This window comes from Hibiscus syriacus, unplaced genomic scaffold, assembly GCF_006381635.1.
Source record: "Hibiscus syriacus cultivar Baekdansim isolate YM2019G1 unplaced genomic scaffold, ASM638163v2 tig00111408_pilon, whole genome shotgun sequence".
Lineage (NCBI taxonomy): Eukaryota > Viridiplantae > Streptophyta > Magnoliopsida > Malvales > Malvaceae > Hibiscus > Hibiscus syriacus.
The window spans coordinates 302,241-323,020 of NW_024063085.1; the positions used below are offsets into that span (position 1 = coordinate 302,241).

At 35.3% G+C, this 20,780-nt stretch overlaps 1 protein-coding gene and 1 pseudogene across 1 annotated transcript; both read right to left on the reverse strand.

Annotated features, from left to right (window-relative positions):
- Positions 1 to 8,862: 8,862 nt before the first annotated feature.
- Positions 8,863 to 11,481, reverse strand: LOC120162749 (annotated as a pseudogene).
- Positions 11,482 to 19,253: 7,772 nt separating this feature from the next.
- LOC120162776 (protein HAIKU1-like) lies at positions 19,254 to 20,466 on the reverse strand. The gene has a single exon (XM_039172852.1). It carries the CDS (start codon positions 20,277 to 20,279, stop codon positions 19,374 to 19,376), a length of 906 nt encoding a protein of 301 aa, XP_039028783.1. The 5' UTR covers positions 20,280 to 20,466; the 3' UTR covers positions 19,254 to 19,373.
- Positions 20,467 to 20,780: the final 314 nt, after the last annotated feature.

Here is a 20,780-nt window from a genome sequence, read left to right on the forward strand (position 1 = left end):
AACTGAAATCTCAGATATTATCATTAGTACTAGAATTATATCTCCAGGCATCAAATGAAAGGCATAGATTACCATGGATGCATGCTTGAGCTGCTGTTTTCTATTATAATACAGTGAAATGGGAAATTGCTTGATTTTCTGAAATCTGGGTCCTGAAAACTGATTTATATTTGGATATTTGGAAGGCATATGATACCAAGATTGTACGAAGAACGAAAGGAAGATTTTATGCTCTGGGACGATTTTATAAAATTTTAGAAGACAAAAACATATTATTAATAGAAAATATAAAAACAAATATAAATTAGATTAGAATTTGAATTTTTCAGTGGAAGCTACCGACTATGTCACCTCCTTGATTCATCCCTGATTACACAAGGGCAGCAAATATCAAGCAAAAGAGAAACTAGTGCTAAAGCTTTGGTGTGTCTTAGCAAACAAATTCTATTGTGAATCATATAGCTGTATATTAATTGCTTTTGGAAGACTTTGAAAACTCATCACCATCATTTTGAACACACAACCAATGTTCCAAACCCATCTTTTTGAAAAATGCTTCACTAAAGCCAACTTGTACAACATCATATGACATTGTTTTTAATATATTCCTTTGTAGCTTTCAAAAAGACCCTACACTGGGAGCAAAAATATAAAAACCCTATTTGAATAAACAAACCCCATTGACGCATGGATTCCATTGTGTTTACAACATTAATTAATGAAAAAAGGAAAAATTAAAATTGATAAAAATATGTATATCATGGGTACAACACTATGATCATTGAGGGAACCACATGGATGATTAAGACTTGATTGTCGTTTTATTATCATTTTGATTGAACTGGGAGTACTAAGGACTGCTCTATTTTCTCAAATACTTGCTTTACTTTTAAAAACATTGGTTATCTATTGGTACAATGAAAGAGCTTATTTTTAAAACATAGTCAAGAAATCATGGCAATTATTAATTCATTGAGTGGTCTCTATGATTAAAGGGAGTGTTGTTTTCTCTTGAGGTATCAGGTTCGAGCATCTATGTCTGCAGGGTAAAAAGATTATAAAGAAATACTCACCTCAGACTATTCATATATATATATATATATATATATTGTCTCTTCATCCATTGCCACAGCTAAAGCACATTCTTCATGCTAAGTAACACATACAATTAGGAAAGAAACAGTTAAGTTACTTAAAAAGGAAAACCCTAATTTAATTTTAAGAAATTTTTCCTTGTATCAATAAGTTGTCTGTCAGGTTGTTTAAGAGAATGTAATTTTATTGGGGTCGTAATTATAAGAGACACGACACAAATGATGTTGCAGTTTCATTTTTTTACTAGTATGAGATGATTATAAGATAATTTATGTTCGAAATACTCTCAATTATTTGATAATAACCGTTCAAACATTCCTATAAATGTGATGTTCAAACCCAAGACCTTTAAAAATAATAACTATTTCGATGTTCAAACCCAGGACCTTTAAAAATAATATCTCTCTTTAACCACTGAGGTCACTTAATTCATGTTGCTGACGAAGGGTTTAGTATAGAGAAATGAGTACATGAGATGAACCAGTTGCATTTGGCCTTCACATGGTGTTAATTATTGTTTATTTCTTCACACACAGCAGCAGCAGCTTTTACATGAAAGTAATGTTATTCCTTCAGAGGATGTTTTCCCAAGAATGCAGGATATGTACATGCACTTGTTTAAACTATATTTCCTTCACTTTTAGGTCAGCTTTGCAGATTGTGTTTTAACCTCTGTTTGTTCAGCAAGAAAAGAAATAAAGAAAATCAGTGAGGTCAAAGGTGGGAAAAGAGCAGAGCAATTGTAGTTTACATCAGGCAATTGGCCATGCATACACAAAGAATATTGTGATTCGTGACACTCTGGGAGCACATGTTATTGACGTGAGGCTCAAACATCAATGCGTTCCCATGTGGGTTTCGGGGCTTAACGATCCTACGTGACACCAGTTTTGCATCCCTATAGTTCAGATCTGGTGGCCGTGTGGTTTAAGATTTTCTACTTTATGTTCTGATAGTTAATGTCCTTACTAGCTCCGGAATCAAATTCAATGGATAAAGAGAGAGGGGACGAGTTTTGTATCGTTGTATCAATCATCCTGTTATAGTATTAAAGATGTATCAATCATACTATTTTATAAACCTAACCATTAATTTAAGCATAAAATATTAGTTCAAATATGATAATATAAGAAAATACATTAATTAAATTGTAAATATATGTGTCTAATACATTACATCAAAAATGAAAATGGAGGTCTTGAAATTTATAAGCGGTAGCATTGCACGTCCTATTAGACATGTCTTTTGAGTAGAGGATAATGACTTTGTAACAAGTGATATTATAATGACCTTTTAACAGTCTGAGTTTACACAGAGTGTCTCAATGGGTAGGGTAGACAGGGTAGATGATGGCTCGTGATGATGATGTCACGAGATTGAGTGAAGAAGAATGTCACTTCTTGGGGAGGTGAAGGACATGAATCTCATGTCAAAAAGGAAAATAGAGGCCATGGACTTTATCAACAATAGTGTTGCACATCCTATCATAAATGTCTTTTGGGAAGAGAGTAATGGTTACGTGCCAAGTGATATCAGAGTGACCTTTTGATTACCCGATTTCACATCGAGTACCCTAGTGGGTGAGGTAGGCAAGATGGACAGTGCTCGATCAAATCCTACAATCAATAATAGAATCCCTAATCAATACCCAAAACCTCAAATACAACCATTTACCCTAAATATTTGTTTTATTAGTATGGTGTGATTACAATGTAGTATTTATTTAAAATTTTCTTAACCAATTGACAATACAAACACTTTGCAGACGTAGCTACTCAAACCCAAGAGACCTCTAAAGAAAATGACATTTCATTTTATCCCTGAGGCCACTTGATGGGTTCATTTAACCCAAATATTTAATTCTAGATGAGAGAATTACTATTGATAACCCAATCACATTTTTAATAATTTGGTATTAGGAATATTCATTTCAAATTAATGCTAAAGATCGATACTCTATACCTAATTGAGGCGAGGAGTGATTTCATCGAGTAAAAGGGGATTCACGTTAGGTAGCCAATGAGTGTCAATAATAGGCACGGTTCTCACATGAGTGAAGGCAGAGGATCGACAGTTGGGCAGCAGCACACAGAGAGCGTGCGACATCAAGATGCGTAGAAATGCTCGGGTGACTAGTAGGGTGTGCAAGAATCAAAAGAGGCTGACCAATGGGTGGTGTGGAGCTGGTGGGGGTTCAAAATGAAAGAGTGAGGAGAGCGGTAATGAGCCTATGGAGGATGTGGTTAGGCAGTAGTGTGCACACATGAAACTCGAGCAGGGTATGATGACTAATGAGACACTCGAGCACTGCCGAGGGACACGTAAAAACACTGCGAGTGGCTCGAGTTGAAGGGTTTGATTTCAAAAGGAGCAAAGGCGAGGGGCATGAGGGAAACAACATAGACTGGTAACAACACGCTAAAGTGTTACAAAGCTAGAGTTGAACTAGCAAATCGTGCGGCTTTAGGCGTTGAGACATGGATTGTGTGCCTAAATCAGTCTTCGAACTTGGATAATTGAGACCTTAAAAATGTACCTTGACTTAGAAGAATTTGACAGATTCAATTAGTGGAAATAAAATAAGAGAACTCTTAGTAAAAATGTCGAGAGAGAGAGAGTTGAGCCTAAATGCTCATGCTAATCTTTATTAGTTCATCAGACTATTCACAATTGAGGTGAGGACTTGTATTTATACTAAATTCCCCTTACATTTAATGGTGTCTTAATTTGACTTAACTTACTCCTTCAACTAAGAGTAAAAAATTTATCCACAAGGCAAACTCCTAATACAACTCAAAGTAAGTCTTATCCATAAGGAAAAGTCCTAATACAACTTGAATTTACCTTAGATTCTTGAATCCTTAACCTGATTAGATCCCCATTTACTTTGATAACTTGGGCCTCTCGGATGTGGGCCTTTCGATGACAACAAGTACAATTCGATTTGGGAGGACTTTTTAATTCCTGTACGCCCTAGATTTGAGTCAATGGGTGCAAGTTGACCCGAGAGGTCCATGGATCGAATTGTTGGTGATAAATGAGTGTTTGGTCGAAGAAATCATTGGTTGATTTTTTTTAAACAAATTTAATATATTTTTTGAAAAATTAATATTAATCATAAATTAATTCCATGTCTCAATCAACCATTTATTGATGGATTTTTTTCAGCATTTTTGACAAAATAGCCTTAAAATGATAACATAATAAAACTTTAGACACCGGAAATAATAAACAACACTATTTAAAAAAACTCTACACACGATTGGGGACTTATTTTTCAATTAAACCTATTAAAACATATCATTAATAAATTCAATAAAATTATTATATTTCATTAACCCTAACAGCCCGTTTGGTTCACGGTATAATGTAGGAATGGCAACGGGTCGGGTTCGGGGTGAGTTTTGCTCGCCCCATCCCCGACCTCGACCCAATCCCCGTCGCATTTTTTATCGGGGCGACCCGTCGGGAATTTTTTTCCCCGAACCCGACCCGAAATATTATACTCAAAACTGAACCCGAACCCGAACCCAAAAATATTATATATATAATTAATATAAAAAAATATAAAATATTATATATATATATAATCGGGGCGGGGCAGGGATACCTTGCCCCAAACCCGACCCAAAAAAATCCCCAATACTCGACCCGAACTTGATCAGGTTTCGGGTTTCCCCGTCGGGTTCAGGTCATTCTACCATCCCTAGTATAATGCATTACTGGGAGGAATATTTTTTTCCCAGATAGATATACCCACATTTGGATGGGGACACATTACCAAGTGCCAATTAAAAACTAATACCAACAATAAATTTTTTTCTGTTTTCCGGGGAATGTTTATCCCCTCTCTTCCTTAGGTATTTCATTATTCCCGTCCCCCTTGTCTAAAATAACCTTCTCCCTTCGTTTTGCTTGATTCTGTGAAATTCCCACCGCGATCGCTGCTCCTCCTGAAAGCTTATTCTGTGGAAAGCTAAAAACGATCAAGCAAGGATGTGAGTTTACATATCTACTTTTTCTTTGTTTAATCTTCAATTTCTTTGATGTTTCTTCTATGTTTCATCTTCCCCAATATCTGTTCATTTTCTGATTATCATTCAGTTTTGTTCATGGGTTTCCCCCTTATTGATGATCAATTGTTTTGCTCTATGGGTTTTTCTTTTGACTTGTTTATCTTCATCCTTAGTTGATTTGATGGTCTGGGTTTTGTTTCTTGCTTTAAGGATCCGTCTTGTGAAATATCTTTTATCTTTTATGAAATTTTCTACTATAATTTATTTTATCTTTTATTTTGAAATAAAAGAAAAACAGTCTTGCTAAAAGTTCATTGTCCATAGTTCATACATGATCCCTTGCTAACAATAATAATAACAAATCAGAAACAAGGTACGGTAATATTAGTGGGGTAATATTAGCTTTAAGGCTCAATATATATTTGTTATCTTCGCTTATAGCAGGTTATGAATATTAGTGGGGTAATATTAGCTTTAGCTGGTGCGGTAGTTGTGCAGTTGTGTGAGCTATTCCTTTTTGGCCCTTGATGACTCATTATTAGCATTGAAATTTCCTGATATTTGGGATTTCTACTTCTAATTTCCTTGATTTACCGATAATAAGAGAAGTAAATATAAATCTCCATGCATCTTAACTTATATTCAATGTGGTTAGTTGAGTTGGACTGCTAAAAGTAATTTTGTGGTAGGAGGCATTGCCTGTCAATATGGTTATTATTTTCTATATACAGTATAAGTTTCTGCAAACTATAAAGAATTTGTTGCGTTTACTCTATATCTTCGAATGGGTCATAGTCCACCTCCTTTCTTCGATGTTGAGATAGATGTGAGCTCAGCTGTTGTGGTTACATTATATATTAAGATCTTTAGATGGTCATATTCCCTTTGCACATATCTTTTTCCCCGAAATGATATCTTGTGATTTTACCTTAGTGAAGGTTAGAACCACTTCTTTTCTGTTCTTTGCCTTGCTTAGATTTTGTTCATTATGTATTAGTTAACTTCTTTAATGAATTTGCAATTTGGTTGCTGTGATGATTACTTCCAATTCATTTTCTTCTTTCTTCAATTCTTATAGATAGCTTTCCCCGTAATTTTGGCCGATCATACAATATGTTTGTCCCTCTTTATCCCTGTTTCTATAATTAGTTTAAAAAGAATTCAATTTCAAACGGTGTTGTAAGTTTGCTCATATTCAATTCATCATACTTTGAGAGCTTTTTTTATAGTTTGTTTATTTTCTTACAAGTACTTTCCATTTCTAATTGTTTCTGAATCAATTCAGATGATTGGAATACTAAACACTGCAGCTTGACAATGAAGATGCATATTCAATCATATTATATGGAAGTGGTACCTTGTTTGCTTTGTGGCTAGCATATGCTCTTGTGGGTGCTATTGATTCAATTTCATTGGTGTGTTTTAAATCCGAATTCCCAAGTTTCTTTAGACCATGAATAAAACATTCATATTCCTTTTGGCTAACGATTGTAATTGTAAAATTCAGTTGCCTAAATAGCTAGATTCGGACAGTGTTTCAGCTTGATACATGAAAAATGAAAGGGAAGCAGAGTTGATACTTTCTGTAGTAGAACCCTGACTAGTTAAAATAGCATCAAGATAAAAATGATGGATTCAGACAATGTTTGGCTGGTATTCAAATAGTGTTTTCTAGGATCCGTTGCAACTCCTTGGACAAAAATAATGTGTCCCATACATTCAACCGTTTTGTGTTCAAAAAAAATATTTTCTCTTTTTGACAAATAAACTGCTAGTTTGTAGTAATTGTAATACTATTTCTAAGTGTTGTAAATGTAAGTCCCAACTGTCAGAGTAAATTAATATATCATCAAAGAAAACGAAAACAAACCTCCTCAAATATGGTCCAAAAAGCTCATTTATTAGAGATTGAAATGTGGTTGGGCATTCGTAAGACCAATTAGCATGACTTTGAATTCAAAATGAGTATGGTGAGTTCTAAAAGTAGTTTTGTTGTATATCATCTTTCTTGATTCGGATTTGGTAATGTCAGACCTTAGATCGATTTTTGAAAAATATTTAACCCCTAATAATTCATCTAATAAATCTTCGACAACAAGAATGGAAAACTTATTTTTAATGGTCATAGCTATTTTTTGTAGAAAACATTACCTAACGGAATCATTGTAATGGTCGATTCAATATCATAGTGAAAGTTAAAAATCCCTAATATTGAACATTTAGTTAAATGTTGAAGTAAAATTTTAATATATTTTTAAATAAATTTTGTAAAATTTAATATTAATTAAAATTAAAATAATACATGATATATTTAAATAATAAAATAATATATTATCGATCATTTATATAAATAATTTTTATTTAAATATATTATCGATGAATTTTGATATAAATATTTTTATTTAAATATTTAAAATTTTACTTGTTAAAAAATATAGAACAAGGTCAATTTGGTAAAATATATATTCCAATAATCTTTTATTCCTTCAACCAAACAATGTAATCTTACAATACTGTCAAACAAACCAAACACAGTAATGTAACATTCCCAGTAATGTGTTTGGTAATGTTACATTCCGATAATCGTATTCTCACTGGTAATCTTATATTCCGTGAACCAAACGCACCCTAAAAGAACTCGTTACTATAATCATTTTGGACACAAAATGTAGGGTATTAGAAAACTGGGCTCCCCTTCAAAGGTTGTAAAATAAACGAGTAAAAGTCCATTATCTTTTGGATTGGGTAAAGCTCAAACATGCTCATCAAAGTGCCTTTTGAATTGGACCACCTCTACTCTAAATCTATTTTCGAATTGATTGTATCATATATCTTCAAATTATGATTATTTTAATTTTTTTTAAATTTTTAAATATTTTAATTTCATCCTTAAATTATATCTATCTTTATAAATTAGTTCTTAAACTTTTAAATATTTTAATTTCATCCCTAAACTATAAATCTTATTCTAAATTGATCTTCAAACTTTTGAATCTTCCAATTTCATCCCCCAAATTCATCCAAATATGTAATTAGTTTCAACCATAATTTAACCTAAGTTTTATTTTGTTTCAAATATATAATAATATAACTTGGCCGAACGATTTTATTACAAGGGATGTGATTAGTATATATGTATAATTTGGAATGAAATTGAAATGTTCAAAAAGTTTTGGGGACCAATTTAGAATGAAGATCATAGTTTGAGGATGAAATTGAAATGTTCAAAAGTTTGAGGACTAATTTAGAATAATTGTCATAGTTCAAGGATAAAATTAAAATGTTTATACGTTTAAAGACTAGTTTAAAATGAAAGTCATAATTGAAGGAATTGTAATGCAATGAACTCAATATTTCCATTACAAAATATAAAAGTCGGACCGCCTCTATTTCCATCAAAGTTCACTATAAGGAGACGTGTTTGCTTAATAGCGGCACAAGTGATTATCAAAACTCTTAATTCCTTCCACTGTTTCACATACGGCCAAAGAGCATTGTCAATTTCAGACAATGATTCCTTTAACTTGTTCAAATTCTCTTTCGCACCCACAAAAACATTTAATTCTTGGAATGTTATAAAGTTTGATGCTTGACATATTCTTGGCATCATTTGCAAAGCATATTGGAAAGAAAACTGGTATTATTGTGTAAATACAGTTAATTTATTTGATACATTGGGTGTGCCCTGATTTTCTTCTGCACAACTGTTAGAATACAACGTGATTGTACATATAATCCATAGTATTTCTACTTTTTTGTAGACTGTAAATATACAAAATCCTCCATCCCTCAACAGCTCCTTCACAGTTTGTTTGAATTCTTTCCTTCCGACTTGAGCTGTTGAATCCTCTGGCGTAACCTTCTCCGGTGGTCGTGTATCTTCCAAAGACCATGTCCGAGTATAGTGGCGGAGTATATACCATGAGTGATAATAGGTGCAAGAATGTTGTTTGTCTGTCAAAGGTAGCAGCAGTATGTTAAGAAGCCAGATTAGTTTAGCTGATGTAATGAAAATGTTTGGTTTGATTCTTCGACTACTTAAATAATGCAACAAAATCGTTACCTCGATCCATTCGAATCCGAGGTAAAGGGCCAAAATTCCTTCCAAAAGGGGAGAGTAGATCTTTTTCATTTGTCTCCTATCATACCAGGCTGCACCACGTTTGCCGAAAATTAGTTAGGTGATGAATGGTTACAGAAAAAAAGTAGCTGCTGATCACCACACTTCGTTCCCGGAGATGCAATCATCTTCACGGGCAGCTACTAATATGATTTATTAGGGATCTTCTCTTACCTGCGAATAGCTTTTTTAGATCTTCACGAGCAGAACCGGATCGTTGAACCGGTGCAACTACATAAGTAGGATCTGAAGATGGGAAAAAGGGAAGGAAGAAGTGAAAAAACTTAAAACTTTTGAGGATAACTAAAAGTTTCTCAAAAAGGGCAGTTCCAGAATCTACCTTTCGGAGAGGCGGCCACATAGTATAGAGAACCTGTAAGAGCAGCTGTTATTACTGCTGCAAATGCCTGAGCAAATGGAACAAAGGGTGGTAGCACACCTGTCTGTAATCATGGAGAAACAAGCAAAATCACAGAACTTAGTTGTGAGGGGGGAAAAGAATTATTACAACATAAAGAATATACAATTTGCAGAACATAATATATACCAAAGATGCCATTCCTCGAGCATCCGAAACCAAATCAGTGCCTCTCAAGAATATATCAGCCAATGCTCCCTAAATATTTTCCAAAAAAGAGCGATTTTTTTATCAGTTTATTTTCATTATAGGTAGAGCAGGGTTGAGAAAAGCTCATAATCCAGATATCGAATATGTGACGTGTTCAACATAAAAATCAAACAAGTATGCATAGCAAGGTTCCCGAGAATATTATAGCAGAACGTACAACTTTTAGCATACAAGATCTGTGAGATGGAAAAACTTTTACGAATTTCCATATAGCTATGAAAAGTTTTCAAGATGACAAACCTGAACAGCAGCCCTGTAGAAAAGCTCCTCTCCAACTGAGCTTGCGGCAACTATAAGTATGAACTGCGAAATTTGTGCAAAGTGAAACCGGTTTATTGTCATTGCTTCAATAACGATGAGGCATGTGAAAGGCGATATCTAAGCAGTAAATACATTTAAGTTGGTTTACCTGCCAAGGTGACATTCCATAAAAGAAGCTCCTTAGTTCCTCATCCTCCACATCTCTTATTGCACGAGCATGAGGAGAAAGTTTCACTACTTCATCCTGTGACCACACAAGTTCATCAAAATATAAACACAAACTTATGAACACGAACACAATCTGAAAATCCATTTTATAAAAACTAGAATGCGACCTGAACTAATTTTACATTCCTTATAAGCATACACCCAAATCAATAATCTTTACCAAGAGTTCAAAGGCATAAATCTCCAGTACATGGTTAATGTTTTTCAAGATTTTCTAATCAATTAGGTAGAAAACAAATTATAAAGTGACAAGCAAATAATGAACATACATCTAATATGAAAAGAAGGGCCATGATTGGAGGAGCTGCATAACCAAGTCCTTCAAGAATAGCATCTAATGAAGGGTGAAAACCTCCCATGGAGTCGATTCCGGTAATCGAGCATATAACCTCCCAGCTAAAGCCATTGCTCCATATATCCCTAAACACACATACAAAGCACAACAAAAATCAGAAGCCGGAACTGTTTATTGCTACTAAGAACTATGTTTTACCCAAACAAGAGCACCAAAATAAAACAGTGGCCATCTTTGACATCTGCCTTCCTTCTCATAGAAGAAAATGTTACTTGAAATTGAAACTCAAAATCATTTTATGATTTGACTTTAAAAGAGAAAAACAAGACATGGGGCCATTAGCTTTAACAGAAGGAATATAAATATAAAAAAGTTGAAGCTTTAATCAATGTTTGCAATAATTTCCCCTCAAAATCTATCATTTTGGAACAAAACCCAAAAAAGCAGGAAGCAAAAAAATTACCGATTCCATAGCTGAGTCTAACAACAGCACCAATTTTATCCCAAATAGGAAAATCTTCAGTAAAGCTTTGATCCAGTGTGGTAACTCCCATGGCGCTTCCGGTAAAGCTCTCGCTTTCTTTAATCGCAGCTTCACCGGTCCTTTCCACGGACGCCTTTGCGCAGCGTATCGACATTCTCCTCTTCCTCGACCCAAACTCACAAAGCAACCTCAAATTTGAATTAGAGGAGGAAGAAGAAGAAACGCAACAGAAACCCCAGAACGGCGTCGTCTTGGATGAAAATGATAGTACGGGGATCTCCATAGTTTGTTTGGGTTCAGTATTCCTCTTTGGTGGTGGAGAAGCTGTTTCAAGTGGAAAGGAAGGTTTGATTGATATTTAGTTTAGTGTAATCCTTTGGGGTTTTGGTGGGGAAAATCTAAGCTGATCAATGCTCTAATGACATGTAGCGATAATGCTCGCCTCCCACACTTTGTGGTGTGTCTTCTTCTTCGGCTTAACAATTTAGGAAAACTATCATGTTTCATGTTTGTCATCTTTAGTCAATTTAATCTAGGGTAAACTATAAAAATGGTCATTGAAGTCTGAGTAAGTTTTAATTTTAAGCACTAAAATCTTAAAAATAATGAAACTGTCATTAATATTTTCGTCTTGTAATAAATAGGTCACTCTGTCGTTAGCAGCAATTACTACAATCTTAGAAGTTTGACGTGACACATTTTGGCAACTAAGTTGAGATTGTTTAATCATGTTGATACCTTTAGAGTCTCGGCGTTTTTCTTAAAAAAATTATCGGTAATCGGTATATTTATCGATTTAACATCGGTCAGACTATATTTCTCGCTCTAACACCCTTTGCAGTAAGGTTATACGATGATTTGGCGTCACGTGAGGTAAGGCGCCCCCCTTGCGACGCGTCTTATGCTGACACAGATACACGTGGGTATAGTGCGGGTCAGGGGCCGCGCCTGACCTTTATAATTATATATAGCGCGGGGTAGGTACCACGCCTTGTATAATTGTTACAACTTTTATCGGCTATAAATAGCCTTCTCCCCGGGTTAAGTTCCTCACATCTCCTCACATCTCTCCTCTCAACTTATAAATTAATACAATAATTCCATCAACGAGTCAATAATTCTGATAATTTTCTCATACTTTATTCAGAAGTTCGTGCGATTTTTCGTTATAAGGTAATTTTGTGATAAATTTTTTATTATATTTATTGTTTATTATGATTATTTGAAAAAATATTATACTAATTGTTGTCAATTAATTTCTGTGTTTGTAAAATTAGAAAGCGGGAATATATGTCGAAATAGTTTTACGATACAGGTAATAATATAAAATTATATTATTTAAATTATTTACGTTTATGTGTAAAAATTTTATTATGTTATATTTTCGTTCATATATTATTTATTTAATCAACATTGTTTCAGTTGTTTTTTTTTGCAGATATAATAATACCGCACTTTTAAACTCAAAGAATGGCACGACTTTCAACTATTGTTTATTATGATGGTGAAATTCGAGAAGAAGAAATTAGCGTTGTTTTCGTATCAAATGAGCTTGTTAAAATATCATTGAAGAGAAACATAACTCTTGAGGAGCTGATAACGAAGATTTCGAGGAAGATTTATATTGGAAGTAGTAGAAGAATGTCGTCGTTGCAGTACAGATTTCCAACATCATTGTTGCTATTAACTTATACAGCGTTCGAACTTTTGAACAATGATGATGTTGAAATGATGGTTGAAGCTCAAAGTAATTATTTAGACGCCGATATTGAGATGTATGCAAATTTTATTCAAGTGCGTGTCATTCGGGGTCAATCATTAAGCTCCCACTATGGGCTGGCTGAACAAGTTGATCAAGTTGACAGCCCGACGATAGTAATGTGTAATGATTTTAATGCCATAATGGGGAGACATTCATCCGTAACTCCTTACGATATGTACCGAGGTGGGTCGACGAACAATCCGTATGGCAACATCGCGTCCAGTTCAAGGGGAAGACATTCATCTACAAATCCGTTTGACCTTAATATGGAGATGTCATCGACGTAACCATCTGTGCAATTTCCATTTGACACGATGGCTTCAAGCTCAGGGGGAGGCATTCGACTGCGAGCTTTTTTGATCTGAATGTCGATATACCTCCAGTTCAAGGGGAAGACGTGCAAGTAGTAGGTTCTTCGACCTAAATATGGAGAGCATGAAGAAACCATCATCTCCACCAGAAGAACCGCTTCGTGAGCCTGGTACAGATGGTGCTGAGACTGGACTATTCATTCACCTAGAATCACCGCAATTAAACTTCGACGATGTAGATGAAGTTCCAGCAAATGTGGCACAAACTGACCCTCTAGCACACATATATGAAGCTGATTATGATGCAATGTACAGGCCAGAATTTGCGGATATACCTCATCTCGGTGACTATGGATATTACTCATCAATAAATAATGGTGAGTTATCTTTAGGCATGAAGTTTTCAAGCAAGGAAGAAGCGATGGATGCTATCAAAAATTACAATATCCGTAATTCTGTTCAGTCCAGAGTCAACCGCTCCACGACTGAAAAATATGTATGTTACTGTGCCCGACGCGAAAACGGATGCAATTGGATGGTTCGCGTATCGAAGAGGAAGAGGAAAAATAACAGATGGGAACTAACAATATACAACAGTCCTTACACATGTTGTGCTGAAGGGGTCAACCAAGATCATCCCAACTTGGACTCTGAAGTGATATGTCAAGCCATAATGCCCATGGTGAAAGCAAGCTCTCATATAGTTGTTGTTGTGTTGATTTCAGCTATACAATCGCAGTATGGGTACACTGTCTCCTATAAAAAAGCTTGGTTGGCAAAATAAAATGTCATTGTCAAACTTCATGGCGAATGGGATGCATCTTACAACGAACTTCCAGGCTGGTTTAGGCTGGTGTGGAGTTTGAATCTTGGGACAATTGTGGACTTTGAAACCTCCTATGCATACCATAATGATCGAGTTCTCCACGATCGATGCCAATTCTACCGGGTTTTTTGGACTTACTCACAGTGCGTTAATGCTGTCAAATACTGCAAGCCTGTAGTCCAGATCGACGAGACTTTCTTGTATGGAAAATACAAGCAAGTTTTATTATTGGCAGTTGTCCAAGATGGCAATCGTAACATTCTTCCAGTTACTTTTTCTCTTGTCGAAAGAGAAGATACAGATTCTTGGGTTTTTTCCTCCAAAATTTACGTGCACGTGTTATCACGAGGGAAACATCTGTGTCATTTCAGATCGCGGAGCTGGGATCAAAGCAGCAATGTAGTCTTTGGGTCCAATATGGCAACCACCCTTTGTCCAACATAGGTATTGCCTCCGACACATTGCTGCGAACTACCATGTAAGGTACAAGAAGAATGATGAGCGTCAATTAATTGTGCGCATGCGTCAATTAATTGTGCGCATGGGTAAGAAAAATAATTTCTTATTCACTGTATAAAATTATTAATATACAAAATCAGTTTTATAATTACCTCAGGAATAGCGAAAATACGAATGGGTTCTTGACAACGGGACATAAAAAGGGAAATCGATACCATGCCCAAGACTGCAGCAGCAGGAGACATCCGCCGATAGCATTACGCCTGCAGTCAATAGCTCGACACATCTCCCTGTATAGGAAAGTCAAAATTGTCGAGCCCCAACTGAGTGATCCGGCCAGATAAAAGTCGCCAAGATGTTGCAACCACATACAGTGAACTTGGTTGCGAGATTTGTCCGGCATCAGCAACCCTCCTATCAGCTGCAGTATGCATGCTCGTGCATACTGTTTAACTTCATCGTCAGACGCGTCCTCGCTCAACTCTGGAAAATTGGCATCTAACCAATTTAACGGTATCCGTCCACCGTTAAAATTTTTCGGGACACGTCCTAGACTAACCCGGCACAAAGTAGTCCAAGAACCGGAAGTTATCCCTTATATCACACTTCCATCCACCGAAAGCCCCAAGTGCATAGAAACATCCTCAAGCGTGATATATACCTAGGTGACCGAATCCATCCTCTACTAAATACGGCATTACACGAGTATGTATAACTAACTTAAGGTTCATAATAAAAGGATATAATATACGGTCTCTCTCCTAAAATATAAATAATTTTATAAATTAATTTTTAAACTAATAGTCATGCATTAAATAAATTAATTAATTAAATTAAAACGTTAAAATGTTACCGTATCAGCAAAGTGTCGAGGTATATGATTTCCATCCAACCAAAGTAGACCGCCTTCCATTTTATATCTGTAAAAAAATTAATTAAATAAAATATTAAATAATTAAAATAATTAAATAAATTACTAAAAAATACTAAATATAAGAAAATATACCTTAATAATAAAACATAAGAGTGTTTGAGAGAAGCTGAGAGAGAATTTGGTGTGATGAAAGTGATTGAGAATGGAGTATTTATAGGGAGGGATGACGGGTGTAAACGGGTGGGGGTAATTTGGTAATTAAGGGTATAGCACGGGCCAGGGGCCGCGCCTTTCTGACGCGTGTCAGAATCACAGGTAAGGCGCGGCCCCTACGCCGTGCTATACCCTTAATTACCAAATTACCCCGCCCGTTCACATGTGTATCTATGTCAGCATAAGACGCGTTGCAGGAGGCGTGTCTTACCCCACGTGACGCCAAATCAGCGTATAGCGCGCTGCAAGGGGCGTGCCTTACTGCAAAGGGTGTTAAATCGGAATATAGTATGACCGGTGTTAGATCGGTAAATATACCGGTTACCGGTGATTTTTTGGGAAAAAACGCCTAGAGTCTCACCTTAAAATATATCAATTTATTAGAATGCGTTTGGTTCACAGAATGTAAGATTACCAGTGGAATAAAATATTACCAGGGAATAAGATTACTGAGAATGTTGTATTTTGTGTTTGATTGATTTAGTAGGAATGTAAGATTACTGTGTTTGGTTAAAGGAATAAAAGATTATTGAAATGTATATTTTACCAAATTGTTCTTATTATATATTTGTTTTTTTAACAAGTTGAATTCTACTATAATATTACTATAATTAATTTATATATTTTCTTTAAAAAATTTAAATTCATAAAATTTATATAATTTTTTTATAAAATTGAAAAGATAAATGGTTTAATGAAATGGTAAAATTTTATTTTAACCCTTGAACTTCATATAAAATTATAATTATGGATTTTTTTTTTGTAAATCTAAAATAGTTTAAGGATAAATTTATAATTTAACATTCGTAGAATTTTTATTATTCAACTACATAATAAATATAAATTTGAAAAAAAAAATTAAGGACATTTTAGTCCAAAAACCGGTAATCCAACAATACCTAAGTGGGGTAATCACATTCCCTGTAATATATCCAAAAATATCCACTGTTGGTAATAAAATATTATCGAGAATAAGATTACCGGCCAACCAAACGGGGAATAAAGATTCCATTCTCGTAATGTTGTATGCCGTGAACCAAACGACCCTCAAGGGAAAGGCATGAGAGGTTATAAAGGTAGAAGAGGGCTGGAGAGGTGATACTTGGGACTAGGGGTGTAAACGGGCCGAGTCGAGCTCGAGCTCAACTCGAACTCAAAAACTTTAAATGTAAATATATCATTTACAACCTTAGTTGGGACGTCGGAGGAAAGGTACTTCAAAAGCGTCTGGTATAAAGCTTATAATCAGAGATTTATGTATTACAAAAGGAAATTGTAGTAAGCATTATTGCTACAATCATACATCAGTTAACTGAATTAGTATGTTACAGATAAAATATAAAAAAGAGAAATGAAAAAAAAATGTATAAAAAAAATTAATTTCACATGAGAATATGTAATATGGTAATTTCCTGTCAATATAGAAATTATTTTAAAATTTTCATTTTAATCTTTAGTATGCCAATTGAGGATAAATTTGTAATCTAATTAAGTTGAAGCTTTAAAGGTAAACTTAAATTGAATTGAATATCATATAGGAGTTGTAAAAATAAATTTTGAACTTGGTATCATAATTTTGTTAAATTTTACCATTTGATCCCTAAATTTAGAAATTGAAATTAAGGCAGTTATAGAATTCCAAATTGAACAAAGATTTGTATGATGTCTATATGAACTATTCTTAGGAACTTGGCATGTTTAGATTCCATTTTTAAAACATGTTTTATTGTGACGCATGAAATGACTATTTTACTCTTGAGATATATTTAGTTGTTTGGCATAGATTTAAAAGCATGACACGTGATTTCTTGTCCACTATGAGTATGGTTACTTTAATGCTTCCTCTGATGCATGAAATGAAATTAACAATTAATAAATTAAAAGGAAAAAAATAAGAGCATGTTTAGGTATTCTGTTCTGGGTCACTTTGGTAGTTAATGTAGCATTCGATATTCGGATAGGATCCTCCCGGTCGGATATTAGGTGTTACAGCCATTCATTTACAACATTCTCTCTTCTTCTCTAAAAACATTATCTTCACTAGCAACTTATGTTTTTTATTTTCTGAGCAAAGTTATTTTTCAACGATTTTTTTTTATAATATTTACTTCGGTTAAAAATTTACATTTCACTCATTGTAAAAAAAGAGAAACACTGTTAAGGGTTCCATTTACTTATTTCAAGTGAACGAAATTCTAAAGGTTTTGTTAACCTCGGAGACAATGTATAATTTTTGGGCCACGTACCATAACGAATTAGCGCACGACTTGCGAGGCAGAGTGAATAAAGTGACAGAAAATGGAGGGAATATGTAACCGCTTCCAGACTTGATTGGTTTACAATAACACAATCAGTTGTTTCAATCATTTTAAACCCCAAATCTCCCCTCTCTACTATCCAATGGAAAATGGAACAACATCTCAACAGTCCTCAATGCCTCTCGTTTCCAGGTTGGATCATTTGGATTTCATGGTGAGCCTCGTATCTCAAAAACTAATCTACCTTCATGTTTTATGCTTTGGGTTTTTTTCATACAGATGAAATATTTAGAAGGGAAAATAAGTTTGCAGAAAGGGATGGAAAAAGTATGCTTGCCATTAGATTTGGCGATGAGGTAACCTTATTTCAAAGGGTCGTTTTTGGATAGGGTGACATCTCTTGAACATAGACTTTTTCAGGTAAAACTATGGGTTCTAACTTCATAAACTTGTCCGGTTTCCAGCAGCATGTGTTTTCGGAATGATATTAATTATCATCTTGGCCTTGTTGTAGCTATGTTTGGATCTGTAATCCAGTAGCACATTGAGCACCACGACATCGACGTTCGGTTATGCGCCTTCCAGCCAAGGATCCAGAGGGCAACCCATACCTCGCTCATTACCGACCTTCACCAACTCGAATAAACTTCACAGGGAGGAAGCTCGTCGACCCCTGCTTTCCAGGTCTGAAATTCAGGTAACCAATGCTTCCCTGCATTCAGGTCTTGATGGGAAACTAGTGCATTGCATGTCACAGAATAGAATATTCTATTCGATTGTCATGTTTCACACAGGAAGAATCTGAAACAATGCTACCGCAAAAGAAGAAAGATCCGAATCCTCTTAAGCACAAAAGGAGCAGCAAGAAAGAAATAATATGCAGCAAAAGTGGGAAAAAGGTATCTCCCAAGTGGTCACATTGGAAAATAGGGTTGCTAATGGATCTGCCTTTTAGTTTGCTTTCCATTGATATGCTTGGACATCCTAATTTCAATTTTCTTATTGAATTTCGCCATAATCTCATCTGTTATGTCAAGATTGCTATGAATGATTATGATCTTGTAGGTGTATTAGGAAATGGGAAAATGTTTTATATAGCTTTGACATTCTTGATTTCTCAAGGATTTTCAAATATCTCAATTGTGGGTTAAGAACTGAATATTTCCAAGGTTTATCTATATACTCCTCCATTCAACTCACATAAATCATTTTCCAGAAAATACCCTATCTAACATCATGAACCTTCCTTTTCGAAAACATTGAAAGATGAACATGAAGAATGCTTGAATGATTTATAGCTAAATGACACTCAAATAAACAAAAGTTTTAACTAAAATTAATTAGGATTTAGCAGGATTTAGCAGTACAAGTAAACAATAAATATTTCAACAAGATTGCCTAAACCTGTGATCCTACCTACTCTACTTTAAAGTGACATCTCGTTACACCAGCAGTATACAATATATTTTCACAATTGAATCTCCATGAGAAGGGGATGATCCTCATGAAGAAGGTCCTAATTCTTCAAGTATAACTTGGATTGTTAACCCCTCCATCTAGGACTTGGGAAGGAAAAGAAACTAGGTGACAATGGAAATGCGAGACCAGGGGAAGCTGGAGGTTGAGGCCCTGGACCTAAAATCCCCGACTGAACCATGGGTGAGAAACCGAAATTGGGAGTCTTCGGAGGAAATTGAACCCTGGGAGAAAGCAAAGGGTAAGGCGATCGAGTAGAGAGCAAATTCATATAACCAGTAGGTGATGGCAGAAGGAACTGAGAAGTTGGTGAGGGTAAAAGGGCAGGTCCATTCATCCTTGGTGATGGGAGATTAGGCATTAATGGTGGTACAGAACCATTTACGCCACCTGATGATGGTGATAGAACATGATATTGACCTGGAACTGGAATGTGTACTTGAGGTTGAACTTGTTTTCCAAGTGGACTCGGATCTATAAGAGAAGTTTGAAGGTATCGCATATAAGCTGAGATTGGAGATTCAGCTGTGTTTCCCCAAAAAGCATCTACGGGTATCATAGGTTGCAACACTCCAGACGATGGTTGTTCATATTGGCCATGTCTAAACAAGCTATTGTTATAATGAGCAGGAGCGGGTGCATGAGCTGGGACAAGGGCAGGTACTTGAGCTGGAACATGGGGCCGATTCATTGGTGTCAATGGTGGAGGCCTAATCTTCTGCAACCTCATACTTTGGGGTTTGGGAGGATTCTGTGGGGGTCTGGGCAAAGGATCATTGCGTGACGGTGAACCGGTGAGCTGCTGAACGACACTCCGGAAATCATTCTTGCTTATGTTGTAAACCTGAGGCTGAGGCTGCTGTCTAGCACCATTAGTAGCAAAGTTAGGCTGATGCAATGGGCTCTTCTTTATATTCTTGCCGGTCTTGCTCACACCAAGAGGATCATTAAGCCGATTCTTCAAATTATCCATTTCGAAAAAAAAGTTAACTGCAGCAAACTAATCTCAGTTTTTACAAGCACCCACAAAATCAAACCATTCAAAAGCTTCAGCAGGATATCCCACAACCTTAAATTCCAAGCTCAAGCACCAGCTTAAATCTTTCACAAAGGAAACCTAAAGTAACTAGAAAGCTTCAAACTTTGGGTTCTTAGTTCAAACAATGAAGACTCTCCACTGTAACATAAGCACATATCAAATCAATTTCCACCAAAGATTTGTTCAGTAAGAAAAAAGAGCAGCCCTAAAATCTATATTCTTCAACTGTTTCCATCAGAATTGCCTCAAAAACCTAACTTTAGCTTCCTGCATCACAAAGAATACCCAAAAATCAACCCACCAAAAACCCCAGATTACCAGGAAAAAAAATAAAGATAAAGCATTGGTTCAATAACTAACTTCAACAATCAAACCCCAAATCATAAAATTCCATAAATTTCCTCAGAAAGTGATCAATGAAAAAAATAGTGCAGA